At 32.5% G+C, this 22,884-nt stretch overlaps 1 protein-coding gene across 6 annotated transcripts in view; it reads left to right on the forward strand.

The window, feature by feature from the left end:
• The first annotated feature begins 4,501 nt into the window (after positions 1–4,501).
• Positions 4,502–22,884, forward strand: part of LOC123533591 (uncharacterized) — a 43,609-nt gene continuing 25,226 nt past the window's right edge. For 5 of the 6 annotated variants that reach the window (XM_053551328.1, XM_053551330.1, XM_053551335.1 and 2 more), the window contains exons 1-2: positions 4,502–5,417; positions 17,611–17,651. In XM_053551328.1, the coding sequence (XP_053407303.1) occupies positions 4,625–5,417; positions 17,611–17,651 (834 nt within the window). In that variant the 5' untranslated portion in view covers positions 4,502–4,624. Of the gene's footprint in view, positions 5,418–10,280; positions 10,379–17,610; positions 17,652–22,884 lie in introns of those variants that run through there. The other variant, XM_053551351.1, reaches the window with a different exon arrangement.

Here is a 22,884-nt window from a genome sequence, read left to right on the forward strand (position 1 = left end):
CAGAAAAAAGGCTATAGATCATTGATAACAAGCTAGAACTTAAAAACTACTCGCTCCCAGTTTGGGCGAAAGTTTTCAACATGTTTATTTCCACCCCAAGTTTTGCATAGAACGTATATATATGACTCTGAAAAATGATAAAAGTGGGTGAATACAAAAATTAATGTATTAAAGTTAGGTATTAGTAAAAATGCAAGAAGAATGAAAATTTTCTGCATTATTTCAAAAGCGTTGCAACAGTTTACTACCTTCTTTTGAGAGAAATTATTTTTCGCCTTAAATGTGTGGGTTAGTCCCTTAAAAAAAACTAAAATCTATAGAATATCTATAATTACTATTTCATGTAAGTAAGCAACTTTTATTAATTAAGTAACCTTTATTTGATGAAGGATAATCATCCAAGTTATTTTTTTTCTCCATCAAACATAACTTCAGATCTTAGAGTTTAGAACACTGTCTGAAATATTTTCCCTTCCTTCTATTTTCTAAAACTTGATGGGACAGACATGAAGTCTATGAAGTTGTTTCATTGAATCAAAGAATAAAAATTCATTCATCAGATTGTTACCTAAGGTGGTCAGGTTTTTTGTGCTTTATGTCCTTTTAATATAGCATAATTATGTTCTTAATATACCGTCTGAGTTATAAAGGGAGACAATAAAAAACCAATGGATTCAATAATTCTTTAGTAGTCAAGTATATAACCTTCAAATTTTGCAAATATCAGTGATAACAATTACCAAAAATAGTAACCAACAAGAAATTACCTATTCTGATGTTATTTTTTCTTCCTATCATATTATATATCAGAAGTCTACCAAACTGTCAAAATGTTCTACCCTGGTTGAACTTCATATTGGCTTTTCACAACTAATGGATTTAAAAATTAATTTTGCGACAAACTTTTATCAAGTTTACAGTACAAATATATGACTTCTATTTTCAGATCAATACTTGTTATTTATATAGATGGGGTTTGATAAAGTTTCTGTATACTGTTTGAAAATTTATGAAACACTTAAGGTGCATTTTGTTTTACCGTTCTGTCGAAGTACTCAATATTTCATTTTGTTTATAGAAATGTTGGAATATAAGTGTTAGTTAAATCTGTTTTTAATTTAATAATTTCAGTAAAATTTATTAAATAATTCGTACAAATCGAGTGATTTATGGCAGAAATTGATTTATTGGATTTTAAGAACAAAGTATTAGGGGAGTCGATTCATAGGTGAAATTTATAACATGTTTAAAAGGTCCTGATTGATTTGAATTTTGTTTCCTTTTTCAGAATGTGGTATGTAATCTTGGAACTGGTGGAAAAACTGAAAACTGTGCTGGAAAATTAGTAATTAAACAGAAACATTTAGATAAAACTGGAAATTGTACTGGAAAATTAGAAACTGGAAACTGTACTGGAAACAGGAATGTGAAACTGGAAACTGGCAGATTATCAAAGTGGAATTGTAGCGGAAAGTGATGGTTAGCAAAGAAGGAAACTCTGCATCTTAAAGGTAATAGGTTTCTTTCTTTAATTTGGTGATATATATAGAATACAAGTAAGTTTCTGTGTTTTTTTAGCTCGACTATTCAAAGAATAGTAGAGCTATTGGACTCGCCCGTGCGTTCGCGTTCCGATTTGGTTAAGTTTTTGTATGTAAACTGGTATCTCAGTACCCGCTTGTGGGAATGGATTGAAACTTCACACACTTATTCACTGTGATGAACTGACTTACATTGCACAGGTTCCATAACTATTTTCCTTTTTTTTACAAAATTATGCCCCTTTTTCAACTTAGAAATTTTTCGTTAAGATTTTGTATGTAAGCTGGTATTTCAGTACTCACTAATGGGAATGGATTGAAACTTCACACACTTGTCCACTGTCATAAGCTGATATGCACTGTGCAGGTTCCATAACCCTGTTTTGCAGTTTTACAAGATTATTCCCCTTTTTCGACTTTTGTCTTCATTCAAGCAACAAGGCTGTTGAATAGTCGAGCGTTGCTGTCCTCTGACAGCTCTTGTTTAATAGGCATTTCATTTGGAACTTGTCAGGATTTCTATTTACACACAATTGTAATGGGCGATTCCTAGGTTAGCTTGCAGAACTTGGACTACTGCTTAATATAGACATGGTCAGAAGTCTTGAATGCTAAATTTGTTAAGCTTAACTATTATAGGAAGTATATGGAGAGATTATCCTGCTCACCCTTGCCTAGACTTTGGCATCTGCATACAGATTCATGGTTAATGTTTTGTTCCACTTACACATTATTACTGGATGGATTTGATTCAGACTCTAAAATTTGTTTTTCGTCATCACCCTCATCATAATTATGACTTAGGGCCATAACTTTTGCACTAAATATTTCATGAGTTATGCCTCCGTTTTACTTTGAATTTCTGGTTAAAGTTTTGATGCACTCCATTCTTTCTCTCTTATTGCTGCATGGATTTATTTGATTCAAACTTGAAACAGTTGTTTAACATTACCACCCGCATCATATGACATGCTAAGCACTCCAGTGATAGCTCTAGTTTTCACAAGTATACAACTATTTCACTATCAAGCATTGAAAAAGTCAAGCATGCTGTCTCCTCTGACAGCTCTTGTGAGGTTAAAATGGTACCGAATTTAATGAAACTTTGCATAAGTTTAGATCATTTTGAATCTAGAACCTGTGCGAAGTTCAGATACATTTTAAACAAAGGTATTGAAAATTGTATAATTTGTGCAGTTAAAGGCTACATTATGAACTCCAGACTTTGGTTGTTACTGAATGCTGTGTGGGAGGGGCAGCTTATTATATTCCATAACTATCTGTTTCTCCTATTAAAACAAACAGGATGACTCATAACCTTGTAGAAACAAAGCTGGGATGCTCTGATTGATGATTTATCAAGGTAACAGATGTTTCAATACATTACTGGCAACATCAACTGATTATCTCTAAACTAACCGAGAAAAATAACTAAGAATAATTGGAAAAATGAAAAAAATAATGCATCCACCACTGGAGATTTTGAGAGAGAAAAAGATGGGGTGGTCTATAGAAAGCATTAAAACCTCTGTTTACAACACTGTTGAAGAGCAAATGCCCCCATACATGGATACTCTCATCAGATCTCTGTAAATTAAGCAGAGCAGCAGCCTCTATATCTTAATTAAGAGCATTGTCTCAGATTTATTTTCATCAGGGCTTAAAATTTTAGTCCAGATATCCTTTAAAATGATTTTATGAAAGCATTGTTCTAAGCTAATATAGTAGGAGCTCAAAAACTGGAAAACTGACTTCTGTTCCATAACTAAAAGACGTTAAATCAAAGTGATAAATATATCAATTTCTTTGAAATACTGGTAATTTAATTTTGTGAACTTGAAATTTTGTGGTTTTGGCCAATCAGTCAGTGCCACATATTATTATAAAGACAGTTTGGGGAGGGGCGGGGGGTGGGGGGTCTCCATTTGCTGAATGCAGGTTAGGTCACTTCAATTCAAATTACTGTTGCCACTCATGTCTGTAGGTTCAAGCACTGCTCAGGATGTCATATGAGGAAGTAATCCAGTTGGCTAGCTGAAGGTTGTTGGTTCTTTCCAGGTACACACCTGTGCCAGAAATAGTGCCTGGACAGGCACCTTGGGGGTCTTCTTCCACCATTAGAAGCTTATAAGTTACCATATGACTGAAATTATGTCTTTACCATGCACCCCCATACCAACAAACATTTAATGACTGTTTTTGAAATACTGTACAAATTCAAAACATGAAAATTTACATGAACAACATCTGGTCAGATCTGTTTCTTACATATAAAGAGGATTTTAATTGGGCAAAGGTTACAAGATGTAGAGCCAGGTGGGGAAATAATTATAATGTTTATTCAGTTAAGGGTGGAAATAACACAACTTTTGTGTTATTTATACAATAGTTTACCATTCTGACACAGAGAGATTTATCCTGCCTTCCATGTTTAATTCCCAATTTACTGGGATAATCATGCAAAAAATAAGAGCTGAAAGTTCTTTCCCAAGTTCCGTTTACATTCCATGCTGAGAATAAAGAGCACTTCATATGTGTATAAAAACAGTTTATCTGCTTGCATGTGGATTAGGGAGGAAAATTTCATACTCCTCATTTTATGAGAAAAGAGAAAAAAAAGTTAAAAGAACTGAGAAGTTGCTTAATTTGACAGTGACGGAAAAAATCTGGAAATAGTTCCTGTCAATTTCTGTGATGTTTTTCTGTGATTATGTAAGATATTGTCGGGAATTACTGTATATAAGTGTAAGATAAACAAACAAAAAATGCTCCAAAATTTTGTTTTATTTTTCTCCGAGGGAAAGGTGAGAGTGATTTCCTGCCAACATGATAGGAATCATATTGCGGTTTTCTCCCGTTCTCTCGGCAGGAATTTTGTAAATGGTCTGTACTTACCTGCATTTATATGCAAGCTTTGGGCGCTGTTAGTATAGAAGCAGCTGCGAATCATAGAGGTAATGAGAAAAATATTCAGGGAAATATATACATTCTGGTGGACTGTTAGTTCTTAAAAGACTGACTGTAATTAAATTTGTTTATTTGCCGACTTTTTGCATATCTGGAATAGAGACGTTGAGAAAATTATGGGGAAAACCTTTGCAGGGAGTAATAAAAATACTAGCAGTAAACAAAGGAATGGTGATGTTCTTAATTCTGCTAATTTGAGTTCTTGGGAGAAAAGATTAAACTCTAGGTTAAATAATGATCAGGATAAAAGAAATAAACGAGAAAAAGGTTATTTTTCATCAGGCAAGTGGGACAGAAATAAGGAAATTAAGACGAAACATGAAAAATGTGAGCATGGTAGTTGCCATAGGTTTATAAATAATAATTCTTATGAAGTTTGGTGTATTTGTAGACTCGTGAAGCCCTGTGAACAGTGTGAGGAAAATTCTGCTGACGCTGAAAGAGACAAAACACCAACACCAGGTGATACAGGAGATTTTGACGATTCAGACGCATCAACTGCTACTCCAAAATCGTCAACAAAAGATATTGGTGAAGATTCAGCAGACGGACATGTAGACATTCGTAACAGCGAGGCTAAAATCTACAAAACTGCCAATGGTGTGAAAGAGGAAAGAAAATTTACGAGCAGTGCCAAATCTGATGTAAAATTCTCCAGAAATAATTGTGCACTTGGAGAACGGGAGATCAGTGAAATTAATGAAACAGCTGGTATAAACCTGCAGGAGCTGTTTTCGAAATTAGATGAATTAAACAACAAGGAAGAAGCGAATGGATTTGAATACAAACAGGGATTACATATAGCAGATACACCACCTGGGTCTCCAACTTCAAGCATGGATTCAGCTTCAACATGCTCCTTTGACCATTTTGACTTTGATACCAGTTTTTGCTCCCTGAAAAGTACAGGTCAGTAAAAGTTTCTTACTGTATTTTTATACCCCCAGATACTAGTACTGGATTCTGGTCCATATGTCCATCTGTAGACAGAATTTGTCCATTCATTCATTATTGATTAGGTTTTGTTGTTCATTCATTCATTTATTCGTTCATTCATTCATTCATTTGTATGTTTGTTCATCACAGTTAAGTCTTGACATTCATTCATTCATTCATTCATTCATTCATTCATTCAATCAATCAATCAATCAATCAATCAATCTCTCTCACTTTTTCTTTTTCTTCAAAACAAGGAAAACCTAGTTGTTTGTACATTTTACAATTTACTTATTCATTGATTTTCATTTTTATGCAGTTTACATTCTATGCTTTAACTATTAATTACAAATAAACTTTTATGAATAAGCATTCCATCAAAAACAGGATTGTTCAAATAGTTTGAAGTTAAATCAACCATTTCAATGAAAATTTCAAATCAATTATTTGATTTTATACAAAGAAATTATTCAAATGTACAGTCTAATTTTGGTTCTCTTCAATTTCCTTGCTCATAATTTGAAAAATAGGAGATTTTCTTTATGAACATTTCCAGACAAAAGTCATATACATCAAGCTAGTTTAAGTATATTACGTCAAAGCAAACGCCTGTTTTTATGACAGAAACTTGGAACATTTTCAGTTTTCTCTCTGTATCTTCTAGTGGTATTTTTAGAATATTTTCCATGTATAAACCATATGCTTAGAACCTCTGTACTGCATATTGCCAGAACTTCATGACATAAGGCAAAATGTGGAGTGGAGTCATCATCAGCAACAACAACAACCATCATATTCTTTTTCTCTATCATCATACATCAACATCACATACAGTTTTTGTATATAAATAATATAATGAAGTTATAACATTATGAATAGTGAAGTAGGCAAATATTTTGTTTAGAATTTTATGTATAATCATCATCCGAGAAGAAGATATATCATCATCATCTGCAACAACAACATCAACCTCATCATCAGCTATTTCATCAATACCGCCCCTGTTATCACTTTAAATTTGGCTCAAAATTCTCACTCCAAATTTTGACTTCAAGGGAACTCTCACTTCATTTGACCATTCCATTACTCCATTCCATACTTTGCTGTATGCAGAAACTCTTGAGATCTGGTAAGGGATAATTTTTGATTGACTTCTGGAAAAATGTTAATATATAATAAATAACAGGTTGATATGTGAGTTATGGTAAATGTTTTCCTTGGTGATATTTCAGACAAATACATGAAACTCACTAATGGCACAATAATAGGGCCATTAGTATCATAGTAAATGTAACAGGCATGATATTTGCAACAATTTATGGTATGAATATTAATGGTAGTGGTATTTTGGGTGAGGTTAATTGTGACAAAATTATTCTTGGTAAACCTGGTTTAGCATGTCCTGAGGAGGTAAAAGTGCCCAAGTGGAGTGCTAAAACTCCCCTTTAAAACATCTTTAACCTATTTTCAGACATCAAATTTATAATCAATTTTATTACATATTTTTCAATGAATTAGCGAAATATTAATTTTGATTTTCACTGTGAAAAATATCAAATACAACTTTCATTGGTTAGAAACTATAAATGGGTAAATTTTAAGTCAAAACTGTTAACGTGAAATAAAGGAAAAAATTGTTTGTTTTACATGTACATGTATGATCAAAATATCTTTCACTTATAAACACCATAATGTTATATTTTCACTTGTGGATATGCCACTCGTGAAAATATTGCATCTGGGGATCACTCTTGAAGGATATTTCAATCTAACACTGAAACAAACAAATATCCTCTATGTATATTATATTCATTTGTCTAAATGAAGATGTTGTCCTCTCCTTTTTTCTGGTTCACATTTTCTTTTGTTCACAGTTCACCTTCCTTAATTGTTTCAGTAACATGTTTCAGTACATGTTGTTACAAATGAAACAATCAGCTACAATCAGAGATATCAAAGAAATTGGTCAGTTGTCAACAAGAAATAAATCCTAATTAATTGAGCATAAAGTTTGATTGATTATATTTTCCTTGTCTGACAGTTTTTGTATCCCTCGAAAAAAATAGCATTTTGATAATGGACAATAAATTTATTGTAAGTCAACCAGAGGATTTGTTTTACATGTGTTGTAGAAATACTTTGCATTTATAAGTTTGTGACAATATATGTGAAATTTGAAAATTTGATGTAATAGAATCAAAATGGATTTAAAGATGTACTGGTATGTTTTATAACTCACATTATTTTTTACGAGTATCGTCCCTGTGAAATAGGTTTATGAACTTCATGAATGTATTCATGAATTTGTAAGAATTCATGAATTATTTCATGAATTATCAAAGAAGTTCATGAACTACAAGGAAAAGTTCAATAACTTAAATTCATGAACTCTCAAGTTCAAGAATATTACTTTCATTTCATGAACTTGTAAATGTAGTTCATGAACATTTCAGAAAAATCCATTCGATAATTTAAGAAAATTCATGAACTTGAAAATGAAATTCAGATAATGATTGAAATTGTGATTCAGGAACTACAGGGTTATGCCCTGTAAAATATGTTCTAGAACTAGTACATGTATTAAGTTCTTGAATATTCAAGAACTTCTGAAGAACTTAAAGAACTGTTCTTGAACCAGCATAACAGTTCTTAGACTGTGGTTCTAGAACAATTATGGTTCTTGAACATTGGTTCAAAAACTGCAAAAGTTCAAGAATTTATAGAACTGTACCAGTTCCTGAACAGCTACTGTGCAGTTGGTCTAGACTAAGAACCAAAATTGTTCATGAACACAGGTTCATTAAAAGTGCTAAAATTCAAAACCTTTTTCTAGTAGTTCAGTACCAGTTCTTGAACCAAATTGTGAGTTTCTCAACTGTTCATTCATTAAACATAAAACTTAGGTTTATTACCTTTTACAATAAATGAATAAGTTCATGAACTGTTCATGAATGTCCATGAACATTAAATTCATAATGTCACATGATCAGTTTCCATTATTTCATTGCATGCTGGCAAATTTTTTGCACATGTGATTCAGCAGTTTTTGAGAATTTTGTGCAGCAAATGAGAAGGAAATATTTATCATACTACAGTAAGGAATGGTTTAAAAGGAACAAAAGTATACTGAATATCAAATAAGTAATTATGGTGTTGTTATAAATCGTTCATTTTAAAAAATATAAAATCCTTTTAAATTGTCACAAGTTTTCATGACCCTGAAGCAAAGCTAGTGTCTGAATTTCAATCTTGAGATTAAAGTAAATTAAAGATTGTTTAACTTAATGTTTAAAATGTATGTTATACAGCAATTGTTTACTTCTTATTATGCTCCAAATCCCACTCTAGTTTACTGTTTTACTCAACATGTCATTTGTTGAGGGTGGAAAATGTCAATGTCACAGTGACTCAGCAGAGACTAAAAAAACAGTCTCTGGCCACTAACTGAACAACACTTTGACCTACAGGAATTTTTCTTGTATCAAGCTCTACCGAAATTGTTCAAAGAATTCCATTACATGCAGATCTCTCAGGTTTCATAGTGTTACACTCCTACCAGGTTACCTTGACTAGTTCATGAATTTGTTCATGAATAAGTGCATGAAACTTGTTTTTTTTTTTTACAAGAATAGTTCATGAAAGTCAAAATTAATGTTCCATGAATTTCAATATTCATGAACTAGTTTATGAATTAAAATTCATGTATAATTTTTAATTCATATCGAAATTCATGAAACATAAATTTTGATTTTCATGAATATTTATTCATGAACTATTTAATGAATTTGTTCATCAATAAATTCATGAAGTTCATGAACCTTATTCACAGGGGAGCTGTGTTTGGATGTTCAGAAAGATGTTTAATAAGTAGGTTTACAAGGAAAGGCAATTTTTGGTTTTGTTTGAAAAGTGCAATCCTTGCTGTTATACATAACATTTGTCAGAAATGATTTGCATCCATGCCTACTTATATTCCAAGACTTTACTTGAAAATAAATTTTGTGTCTCAGTTGAGACTCTCTGGAATTTTCTGAAACTTGCCATAAGGGTTTTAGATTTTTGTAATATCTAATGAAACTTTCGAGGGTTAATCTTGACTTATACTTTAAATCATGAATGATACAGCCTAACAAAAGGACTAGATTGCACAACAATAACAACAACAACAATGATCACTCATTATTTAACCCTTACCATGCTAAATTTCTATTATGGACTGGTCCATCTTCCAGTTTGGGCAGTACCATTTATCATTTGAAGGGGTGTTTACTAAAAATTTACTGACTGAATAGCGAACAGTGCAGACCATGATCAGACTGCATGGATGTGCAGGCTGATCTTGGTCTGCACTGGTCGCAAAGGCAGAATCACTTGCCGCCAGCAGGCTAAGGGTTAAGTTGGGTCACATAATATATAAAATGATGGTAGGACCTGAGAAACAAACATTATTTTTGGCCTAGTTTGATTATATTTTTTGTCATGATGACTAGATTAAAAAAACCTAGGTATACTGATAATGTTAGAGAAAATCTCACTAATTTCTATAAAAAAATAATCAAGTTTTCCTGAACACAAGATAGTGGGGATATTATGTTGTAAAATTGAAATAGAATTATGATATGGATTTTGTTTGATTTTGGCTTTAATGATTTAGGCACTGTAGGAATGAGGCAAGTGGTATCAGTAGAACTCACCGGGTGCTGGGAGATAGCTCTGTTTTTTTCTACAGTACGATAAGGATGAGAATTTTCTCTACTCACTGTGTTGTTTTTGTGTTCTTTTTTCCATGTGAATGTATTTCTTCTTTCAAGTAGTGTCTGTTGTTGTTTCGACATGATGTTTAAAGAAATTCAAGATGTTTTCTTTTTCATTTCGTTCTCCTTCCTGCAAAGTTTTCGGATTTTACAAAATCATAACATGCAACCTATCTAAAGGTACGATACTTTTGATTTTATGTGAAAAATATTGTGTTTAAAAAGTAAGAAATTATCAGTTTTAATCTGCAATAGATCTTAAGGTATTGGTGCTTTTCGCTTAAAGGATGGATATTGTAAATTCTTCAAGCAGGAGGGGGGTATATGTAGAGGAAAGGGGGATTATAGGTAAAATGTGCAGGAATATCTTTATGAACCTTTTATTTTAGGATGCACCCAGCCTGTCAGAGTATCTAATGGTTCCATCAATGTTATCAATGGAATCTCCTTGTTGTTTTATGACATTGTACTGAGGAAATGTGTGCATTGCATTTTGAGGCTTATAAAGATGTTATTTGTTCATTCTGAAATACGAGTTTTACATCATTTGTTCATGTAACAGTAGAAATAATGATATATAACTCTAATGAAAGAATATTGACTACACACACTGCAACATCTGGATTTAAGATTATTAGCTCGACTATTCGAAGAATAGTCTAGCTATTCTACTCACCCTGGCGTCGGCGTCGGCGTCACACCTTGGTTAAGTTTTTGCATGCAAGTACATTCAGCCATCAATTAAAGGCATATAGCTTTGAAACTTATTTTTTCTTTTTCTAGGTCAATTACCAACCTCTCTGGGTCAAGTCCCATAACTCTGACATGTATTTTGAGCAAATTATGCCCCCTTTTGGACTTAGAAAATTTTGGTTAAAGTTTTACATGCAAGTTACTATCTCCAAAACTAATGCAGATGTTGATTTGAAACTTCACATGTGTCTTTGGGGTTATAAAACTAGTTGATAGCAGCAAGTCCCATAACTCTGACTTTCATTTTGGCCAAATTATGCCCCCTTTTGGACTTAGTAAATTCTGGTTAAAGTTTTGCATGCAAGTACATACAGCTATTTCTAAAAGGCATATAGATTTGAAACTTACTTTTTCTTTTTCTAGATCAATTACCAACCTCACTGGGTCAAGACCCATAACTCTGACATGTTTTTTGAGCAAATTATGCCCCCTTTTAGACTTAGAAAATTTTAGTTAAAGTTTTACATGCAAGTTATTATTTCCAAAACTAATGCAGATATTGATTTGAAACTTCACATGTGTCTTCGGGGTTATAAAACTAGTTGATAGCAGCAAGTCCCATAACACTGACCTTCATTTTGGCCAAATTATGCCCCCTTTTGGACTTAGCAAATTCTGGTTAAAGTTTTGCGTGCAAGTACATACAGCTATTTCTAAAAGGCATATAGATTTGAAACTTATTTTTTCTTTTTCTAGATCAATTACTAACCTCACTGGATCAAGTCCCATAACTCTGGCATGTATTTTGGGCAAATTATCCCCCTTTTGGACTTCAAAAACTCTGGTTAAAGTTTTACATGCAACTTTCTATCTCCAAAACTAATGCAGATATTGAATTAAAACTTCACATGTGCCTTCGGGGTTATAAAACTAGTTGATAGCAGCAAGTCCCATAACTGATATGCATTTTGGTCAAATTATTCCCCCTTTTGAACTTAAAATTTTTTGATATTTAACCTTTTTGGGTAATATTTTCCTGCTTCTGGGACAATATTTCGAATAGTCGAGCTTGGCTGTCTTACGGACAGCTCTTGTTTTCTGTTCATGTTTATTTTTTTCTCAAATTAGTATTTTGACAATATTAGAACATTTAATGTTTATAGATTATTTACTCATGAAAGTGTAATATGGCGCAAATTTAGGATATTTACATTAACGATTATAATATTATTGATGAAAATTCATTATGAAAATAATCATGAACTTAGATCAATTTTATTAGTCATGACTCCAGTATTATAAAGACCAGTTCCTTTATTTATACAACCATACTTGACCCCAACCCCAGTGTTTTTTCTCATTACCTCAAAAGCCAAAATCAATGAGTGTGGTCAGTATGCCAATCAAAAATGGTATTTATGTTGGCAGGTAGGACTTTCAGATTGTCATGAAACCTATTGATCTCTTGTGTACTTTACTCCCAGGGTTTACAAAAGATCAGATACTATCACTATGAGTGGACTAATGAAATAATATTATGCCTTGAAATTAGAGACAAATGTTTGTGGACCTGAGAAATCAAATCCAAATAGAGATCTATTAATTGTTTCATTTGAAATCAATCAAAACAAAATATATTCTTTTGCCAAAATCTCAAATGTTTGATGAAATTAAGGATGAGTTATGTCCATTTTTCATTACTGAGAAATGCCAGGAAAATTACATAGTTTAATAATGAAGTTTGAGTATGCCTAAAAGTAGCATAAAATTTGAAGAATAAGTAGAGCTATCCTACTCACCATGGCATCAGCGTCGGCGTCACACCTTGGTTAAGTTTTTCGTACCAGTCCACATTTTGACAAAGTCTTTTGAGATAAAGCTTTGAAACTTTCAACACTTGTTTACCATCACCATGTCCATTTATAGGCAAGAGTACGTAACTCCATCAAGGATTTTGGCAGAATTATGGCCCTTTTTGACTTAGAAATCTTGGTTAAGTTTTTCGTACCAGTTCATATTTTGACAAAGTCTTTTGAGATAAAGCTTTGAAACTTTCAACAACTGTTTACCATCACCATGTCCAGTTATAGGCAAGAGTACGTAACTCCATCAAAAATTTTGGCTGAATTATGGCCCCTTTTGACTTAGAAATCTTGGTTAAGTTTTTCGTACCAGTTAATATTTTGTGTAAAGTGTTTGACATATGGCTTTGAAACTTTTATCACTTGTTCAGTAGAATAGTCTCTATCTGTAGGAAAGAGTACATAACTCTGTCATCTATTTTGGCTGAATTATGGCCCTTTTTGGACTTGGAAATTTGTTCTGTTTTCATACAAGTCCACATTTTGTCAAAACTATTTGACATATTGCTTTTAAACTTTGAACACTTGTTTATCATCATGATTTCAATCTGTAGGCAAGAGTACATAACTCTGACAACTATTTTGGCTGAATTATGGCCCTTTTTGGACTTTGAAATTGGTTCACACATTGCCATTTAGTGAAAGACTTATCGAAATCCACAAATAGAGGAACATTGTTTGTCTAATTTTTTTTTCTTTTGTCTGAATATCTGTGGTAATATTTTGACCCCATTCTTCAATCAATTCTTCGAATAGTCGAGCGCGCTGTCATCCGACAGCTCTTGTTTGACTGCCCCAGTAAAATAAGGACATCCAATGATAGAATTAAAAAAAATGTGAATTTCAATAGTTATTATAAACTTTTCAATGGAAGTCCTCCACACTGATGATGATTTTAGCTTGATACAAGATTTTTTATACCCCCACCAAACATGTTTGAGGGGGGTATATAGGAGTCAGTCCCGTCGCGTCCCGTCCCGTCGCGTCCCGAAATCTATTATCTTAGTTATTACCAAATGGATTTGATTCAAACTTAAAATACATGTTCCACCTTATCACCCACATCATGTGACACAAGGTGCATAACTCTTGACACCAAGTTTTCATGAATTATGTCCCCTTTTACTTAGAATTTAAGGTTAATTTTGTTGTATTTTCACTATATCTCAGTTATTACTAAATGGATTTGATTCAAACTTAAAATAGATGTTCCACCTCATCACCCACATCATGTGACACAAGGTGCATAACTCTGACACCATTTTTTTATGAATTATGCCCCTTTTTACTTAGAATTTAAAGTTGATTTTGATGTATTTTCACTATATCTCAGTTACTACTGAATGGATTTGATTCAAACTTAAAATAGATGTTCCACCTCATCACCCACATCATGTGCCCACATCATGTGACACAAGGCGCATAACTCTGACACCAAGTTTTCATGAATTATGTCCCCTTTTACTTAGAATTTAAGGTTAATTTTGTTGTATTTTCACTATATCTCAGTTATTACTAAATGGATTTGATTAAAACTTAAAATAGTTGTTCCACCTCATCACCCAGATGATGTGACATAAGGTGCTTAACTCTGACATAATTTTTTTATGAATTATGTCCCCTTTTACTTTAAATTTAAGGTTGATTTTGATGTATTTTCACTATATCTCAATTATTACAAAATGGATTTGATTCAAACTTAAAATAGATGTTCCACCTCATCACCCACATCATGTGACACAAGGTGCATAACTCTGACACCAATTTTTTATGAATTATGTCCCTTTTTACTTAGAATTTAAGGTTAATTTTGATGTATTTTCACTATATCTCAGTTACTACTGAATGGATTTGATTCAGACTTAAAATAGATGTTCCACCTCATCACCCACATCATGTGACACAAGGTGCATAACTCTGACACTAATTTTTCTTGAATTGTGTCCCCTTTTACCTAGAATTTAAGGTTAATTTTGATGTATTTTCACTATATCTCATTCTGATTGGCTTAGAGCCAAATGGAAGTAACCTTTTTTTAACTTTTGTACTGAGTTTCTTCCCCTTAAATTCCAGGAATTAGTCTATTTTTAGAAATCCTATTTTTAGATTTTCAATATTTTATGTATTTTTCTAACTTTTTTATTATAAGTCCTATGTAAAAAGTAAAAACATTTTTCTTTTAGTGTATCTCTAATATTAGAGATTTAATATATTTACTAGTATTACTATACGAGTATTATACTAGTATTACTTATATGTGGAAGCCCAGGATGAAGTACTCCAAAGTATTTTTAAGATTTCTTATGGTTGCCATTCTTCTGTGACAAGACCGTATGGTGGGGGTATGAGTCACTCCTGTGACAGTTCTAGTTTCTTCTTCAGCTTTTCACATGCTTTTGGGTTATGAGATGTGCTTTAAATGAAAACTTTTGTGGTCGATTATTCAGTTTTAAGAGACAAATACCTGAGCATTGGTTCCTAGATTTCTTTTACTGTAAAATCATTAAATTTCATGGGCATGAAATTTCGTGGTTTTGGTCAAAACGGCGATTTCGTGGGGACATGAATTCGTGGATTTCAACTTTTGAATAAAAAATGAATGGGAATTTTACTTGTTTGTTGGGATTCAATTTCGTGGATTGACTCAACCACGAAATCCACGAAAATTAGTCCCCCACGGATATTAATGATTTCACAGTATATAATTATACAGTTTAGTTGTGTTTTCTGTCAATTTTTTTTTCTCTCCAAACTGAATCAAACATGGCTTTAAATCTTCTTGATACTTCCTGCTGGCACATTCAGAGATCATTCTGTTAAAACTGAGCAATCTTTTTCATGTTTTTCTCAAAAATAAGTCATCATTTGTGACTGAAACCCCATAGTCTTATTTTAGATTGCATTTAAGTTCAATATTTTTCATTTTTATCAGTTGTTTATTTACTAAAAAAAGATTTAATTGATATTTTATAGATAAAATGACTTCCAGTGTCAATATTAAGTATTTAGATGGACTGGTGTCATCAGAAATCCTTTGAAAGGGGTGGAATTGAATTTTAAATGATATTCAAATTGAGATAAATATGGTTTTTCAAATTCTAATGATCTGTGCCATTTAAATACCCATCATCATTAACAGTGCAATTTTAAAACTCTCTTATGATTTAACAGTTCATAAACTGCCTTAAAAGGTCTGAAATATCATGCCTGTTCTCAAGTCTTAAATTTTCCAGTGATTTATTGATAAAGGGCCTCTTTGTCTGAGTGGTTAAGGTCACTGACTTCCCACTGATGTGGGTTGAAGCCTCACTTGGGGTGCAGAATTGTCATGTAAGGAAGTCATCCAGCTGGCTTGCAGAAGGTCAGTGGTTCTACCCAGATGTGTGGCACTTGATGAAATGATGCCTGGAGTGGGGGCAGCACCAAGAGTCTTCCTCCAACATGAAAAGCTGGAATGTCGCCATATGACCTATAACTGCGTTTGTGTGACGTAAACCCAACAAAAAATAAAATGAATAGATTTTTTTTATTATGTGGCCTTCAAGTGGCCAAGTGGTTACGTATGCCAAATTCAGATCACTTTCTGTGGGTTCAAGTCATGCATAGTACATTGCATGGTAAAATTCTTACATATGAATAAGCCATCTTGGAGGTTGATGATTCCGTCCACATGAATTGTGATTATGTAATTTAGATCCATACAGACTGATAAAATAATTCAGTCCAGTGTTTTCTGTTTTGTGTAAGCGGGGTCTTTTTACATTTGCCATTAAGATTGAACTTTCATGTTTTCATGAGATACAAGATAGTTTGTCACCTATTGACTGTCATCTTCAATGTTGTAGGTACACAAGTCATCGAAGATCCCCCTAGTGTTTGCCTAACCTTGCATGTAACCCTGATAAACAGCCCAAAATTCCTCATTTAGTTCGATAAAATTTTAACTGTCATTCTTCTCAACTACAACTGTTTGTCTTCTGACAGAAGATATCCTTGTTAGAAATTTAATCTGATTTTACAAAATGTTGTCGCTGAGTTTATCAATCATTAACGTCTTTGATTTAGACCTTGTGCATATGTTTAAAAAAAAACGGATTAAATTGATATTTTATTGATACACTTTTTTTTCAGTATCGTAAATAAATCTTTAGCATTTTGATGAATCGTTTCTTTGATAAAAAATGGACAGAATTGATATTTTATAGATACGCTTTCTTTCAAGTATCAATGATAAGTATTTACCGCGCCTGATGTCATCAGAAATCCTTTGATTGTGATGGTATTGAATTTTAAATGATATTCAAATTGACATTTTATGGTAATTTAAATTCTAATGATGTGTTCCATTTAAATACCCATGATCATTAAAGGTTTAATATTGGTGCTGTTTTTAAGTAAACAGAAATGTACAATGCAGAGAAGAAATTACAAAACTTATATAATATGAACTTCTAATTATATATAATAATGTCAATGGATAGGTAATTTAACCTTTAGCATGCTAGGTAAATTGTCATCTGCTGGAAATGTCGTCTGCTAAAATTGTAAAGTTCATTCAATTTGCTCCAAAGTTGGAAGAAATATTGTCAGAGTAGCAAACAGCTTGAAACCTGATCAGACGCCGATTTAATCGGCGTCTGATCTGGTTCCAAGCTGTTTGCAAAGGCTGTTAAATTCGCCTGCAGCAGGCTAAGGGTTAAACATCAGAATATGTATTAGATTAACACAAAATTGTCACAATTTTTTCATTAAGTGTTCAATATGTTATAAAGTTTTTGTACAATCCATTTCAGGGAAAATAGAACTAGTTGGATACATTCTGTTTTAGTTTATTTCAATGTGTTTTTGCCATTTCAGATACAATGGAACCTGGGGACCTTGCTGATCAGTTATCTTTGGTAAGCTTTATTCATATACAGCACATAAATTTACATATTTAAAAGTACATTTTTTACCAGTTATAACAGTCAAGACAAACACATAGCTCTTCCAGTTTAGTCTGCCTGATATTCTGAAGGCCTCAACATTTATAGCAGATAGGTGGTCAGTCCAAAGGCTTGCAAGTCAAAAATTTCATCATTCATCGCAAATAAAATTGAACCCATCATAAGGTTATGGTTAAATTAAGTTACTTAGAATATCTGGTGAAAGTTTTGATCTCTGTGATTAAAAAATGGATTTAACTTATTAATCAGTGTATTCCACTAAATCAGCAACATAATATGATGCTTTTATCTTAGAATTTATCAACGAAAACCTGAGTTATTAGATTGGGGTATGTCGTTGGTCGGGCGGGCGGGCGGATGGCGGCATCAGACTGGTGTTTCCGGTCAATAACTTTTGTTTCGGTTAAGATATTTGAATAAAACTTGGTATGTGTGTAGCTTATATCAAGACAAAGGCTGGGATTGATTTTGGGGTTTCTGGGGTCAAGGTCAAGGTCACTGTTACTTAAAATAGAAAAAGGGTTTCCGGTCAATAACTTTTGTTTCGGTAAAGATATTTGAATAAAACTTGGTATGTATGTAGCTTATATCAAGACAAAGGCTGGGATTGATTTTGGGGTTTCTGGGGTCAAGGTCAAGGTCACTGTTACTTAAAATAGAAAAAGGGTTTCCGGTCAATAACTTAACTTAGGAATGAGCTATCTTGATGAAACTTGGTGTATAGAAAACTTACATAAAGTTGTAGCTTGGGATTGATTTTGGGGTTTCTGGGATCAAGGTCAAGGTCATTGTTACTAAAAATAGGGTTAGGGTTAGGGTTAGGTTAGGGTTAGGGTTAGGGTTGTGCTTTAAAGTGGTGCACTGTGATTCAGTATACTTTTTTATTCTTATGAAAAGTGTTGAAAACCTGGTTTCGTGGCATTGCCGCATTTCTTGTTTCCCACATATCGCCACATCAGGACAAAAAGTGCTTTGGTGCATCAGTATATCAGTGCAATTATTTACTCTTAGAACTTTGGACTCTAAGAAGGACTGAGGTGACAAATATTGTACGGCCTATTCTTCAGCATTGAAATTGTCAAGCCCACTATCTCCCCTTACAGCTCTTGTTGGTTTTGTAGACTGACAGTCCTTCAGACAAATGATGCTCGGGCTTCTGATTTCATGGCTGTGCCCCTTCGCGTCATTTGAATACCAGTATTTGGTTTATGATGTAATGTTGTCTTGTTAGATTGGAACTAGAGCCTTGATATTTACTATGGATTATTTGAAAGACATTTTTTTGCATGAAAGGGCCATAATGTGATGTCGCATCCTTTGTTATGAATATGAAACTTTTTAATATCTTGTTTTTTCCTTTCTTTTTGTAATTCATGTTATCTGACATCTTTTTGTCACAGTCATGAGTAACTGACTTCCATTTTAGAAAAAAAATACTGTTATTTTTTTATTACCTCCCTTTATGTCTAAGGAAATATAAATTGATGTGCAACATTTCTAACCATGTCATTATGCATATTCTGTATTTTGACAGCTGCTTTTATCTGTTTTTAAACATAAAAATAAAAGCACTTTGGAACAAAATATTTCCATTTATACATCAATAAGGTATTTAAAGGAGAAAATAAATCAAATTTTAATCGTTTAAGTCTTTAAATGTTGAACATTTTATACTTGTCATAAGTCCAATAATCTTTTAATTCCATTTAATTGAAAACAGTATTTTTTGTCGGAAATTCAATAGCTGAAATAAATATTTATACCCTGAAATTTATAAATCATAATATTTATAGGGTTCAAACACGTCTCTTTGAAATCGAAAACTTTGCTAGATATTCAGTTTCAAATTGATTTGCTAAATAAAAAATTGGGGCAAAAATCTCTGAGCAAAAACAGATAAGACCTGCAATGTAAGTGGTACCTAATCCACCAAAAAAATTTGACATTTATTGTTAATTAGTCACACGCTTATTTGATCATGTATGAATTCAAAGGTCGTGTTTCATTATTTTCAAACCATTTTTGATGCCCCTTTGTCTTTTTTGAAAATAGGTTTATTTTTTTCCTAGACCCACTTGAGTTTTAAGATTTTATGGTAGTACATGAAATCATGTAAAAAGAGTTGAAAATTTGTCCAAATTAACGATTTTGTGAAAATGTTGATGCGAGTCTATATGTACAATCTCCTTTGGAATTTTAATCAGTTCACAAACATTTTCAAATAAAATTAAATCAAAGATTTGCAAAAGGAATTAGTATATACGTGTTTAACTGGAAAAGTAAATATAGATGAAAAGTGTTGTTTCAGACAGATTTTACATACAAATTTACTTACGTGTGTTTATCGTCAAGAAATATTCTGTCAGTACTAAGTGATAGGGCAGTATGAGCTTTCAGGGCTCTAATATTGACACAATATAGAAAATGCAAACATCTTTAAAATGTAACAGTTTTTAAAATCTTCCAACCAACAAAGTGTAATCACTTTGAAAAAATGGTTTGACATTATATCTATTCACTTAGAAAATGGATGCAATGAAAATGTGTTATATTTGATTTACCGTAATTTAAAAAAGATACTTTAATGAAGTGAGATCATGTCAGGGGATGTTTCAGTATCAGGACAGGTAAGACAGATATATCTATATTTTGTAGTTAAATTCATTTGAAAAATGTTTTATTTTGACAGCAGAGTGTTTTTTCACTTTACCGAGTTTGAAAATTTGAATACTGGTACTGATGATAAACCCGAACAGAAAATGAGGTTTTTTACCTGTAACTTTTTTATTTCTGCAAATTGTAATCAACGGTCGGTATCAAAATAAAGCTTAACCTTTCCTGAAAACTTTACACAATTCAAATTTATATTTAGTAAACAAACTCACACGAAGTGAGGCCCTGAAAGGGGTATGTAAGAAGGGGACTGTATGAACGTTGACTGATGATAAATTCGAACACTTTGTCATTTACAAAATTTTCTTGGTATTATTATATTGAAACTTTCCCCAAAAAGCTGCAACAGTCATTCCTGATCAAGTAATGAAAAGTTACCAAATGTCAGGCCTTCATGTTTCGACATTGAACATGCGCAAAAAAACACCCTCTTCCCCAGTAATTTTGGATAAATATTTTTTATACAAATTTATGTAAGTCATTTATTTATACAGAATATTTACCAATTTTGTTTTCGTTTACACCAGTTGGTGTTGTAAGTGGAAACTATTAGATGGTGTGTTCAATTTTATAAATAACCGATTGCAATCGAATATTTCCAAGGTGGTCGACTTTATCATCTGTCCGGGTTTATCATCAGTACCAGTACATTTTAATTTGGGATTACCTTGCTTAATTTTTGCTCATTGATATGCAAGAGACATTGAACTGATGCATTAACATAGAAATAGGTAGCTACCTTTAACATATAAAGAAAATGCCTGTTTGCTAAAAAAAAATATTTTGAAAAAAGAAGAAAAGACAACAAAATGTCACTTTTGTACGGTGGCATAGAGAGGACATAAGAAATATTTTATTTATCATGTGCGCACGTGTTAGCTAACATGTGCGAACATGCTAATTAACACGTGCGCACGTGATAAATAAAATATTTCCTATGCGAACGTGATAGCTATCACGTGCTTATGCTATCAGTTAGATGAAATAATTTTTTCAAATTGGCCTTTTAACCTTTTACTAATATTAGAAATATTTTATTAGATTTGTATAAAGAAATACGGGAAGTTATTGCCCAACGATTTCTTGATACAATGCTAATAATCTTTTTATTACTCAATGTACTTTTACACTGAATAAATAATACAAAAACGAAGACATGCACAAAGGTGACATGCACATTTTTTTTAGAAAAACAAAATTTAATGAAATAAATTATGAAACCAAAAAATGAATGGGCAACTTACAAAAAGTTTAATTTTTCCCCCCAAAAAAATAGAAAGTTGCAAGTACATTTAAAAAAAAAGTTGCACGTACATTCTTAATATTTTTCCAAAAAAAAAAAAAAGTTGCACATAAATTTTTTGGTTTTGTGATATTATTTGGTTTTCTTTTCAAAAAAAGAAAATTTTGTGTCACCTTTGTGCCACATTAATATCAATAATGCAAAAATATGGATGTCATAGTAAACACAGATAGCAAATATGTATGTCAACCCAGTAAATATAGCAGAAACTTTGTGACCCAAAAAAATTTAAATAAATATCTAATCTATGAATCAATATTGGAACATTTAACATACTCCTTCTTATCTTCAAATTGGTATCAGGTGTTGAAATACAAATTATTGTATTGTACATTGATTAGATTTTTGACCTATCCAAAATATTGACAATTATTAAGTACTTGACATACAATCTGATAGCTCTACAGTTCTTTGACAATGGAATGTAAAGAGCCCAAGATATGTACAGGTTAAAGGGGTTCCTTGGTAATCAAGCTTCAGTTAAAGACCTGCTCCAGTCCTACCTTTTAACCTTAAATTGTCACTGAAAAGGCATGAAAATCCTGTATATGAACAGTGACGCCTGTCAAAATAGAGTCTATTTTATATAAAATTCTATATAAAATACCCGTAGTTTTGTGTGCTAAAGTGTTGCACATGGCCGTTTACTGTTACCTATTGTAATCATGGGTTGCATACACACAATAGAATTTGAATAGCTGCGGAGCAGGGCTTTAAGCCTTTAACCATTTAGGAATATACAGTATAACCTTATTATTCTGCTATGTTACTGTCCAATATGTTTACATTATAGCTACAGACAGTATTATTATGTATTATAATGTCTCCCACATGTAGTGTGGGAGATATATTGAGTTAGTGTTGTCTGTCTGTCTGTGTGTCAGTCAGTCTGTCCATCAGTCTGTTACAAAATATGTCCACGCATCTCCTCTTACACCACTGGGAGGATTTACACCAAACTTCATGGGAGTGATCATTGCCAAGTCAATCCGCATTTTCTGGTTTGATGATTATGTCCCTTTAATTTTGGCCACTTCTCTTATATCATTGAGCAGATTTCCTTCAAACCTTACAAGAGTTATCAGTGTCAAGCCTCATTATGCATACATTTGGCATTTTCTGGTTCAGTGATTTTCAGCAGAGCTATAGCCCTTGATTTGTCAAATTTTATTATGTTTTGGCCACTTCTCTTACATCATTTGGAAGAAC

This window comes from Mercenaria mercenaria, chromosome 1, assembly GCF_021730395.1.
Source record: "Mercenaria mercenaria strain notata chromosome 1, MADL_Memer_1, whole genome shotgun sequence".
NCBI classification, from domain to species: domain Eukaryota; kingdom Metazoa; phylum Mollusca; class Bivalvia; order Venerida; family Veneridae; genus Mercenaria; species Mercenaria mercenaria.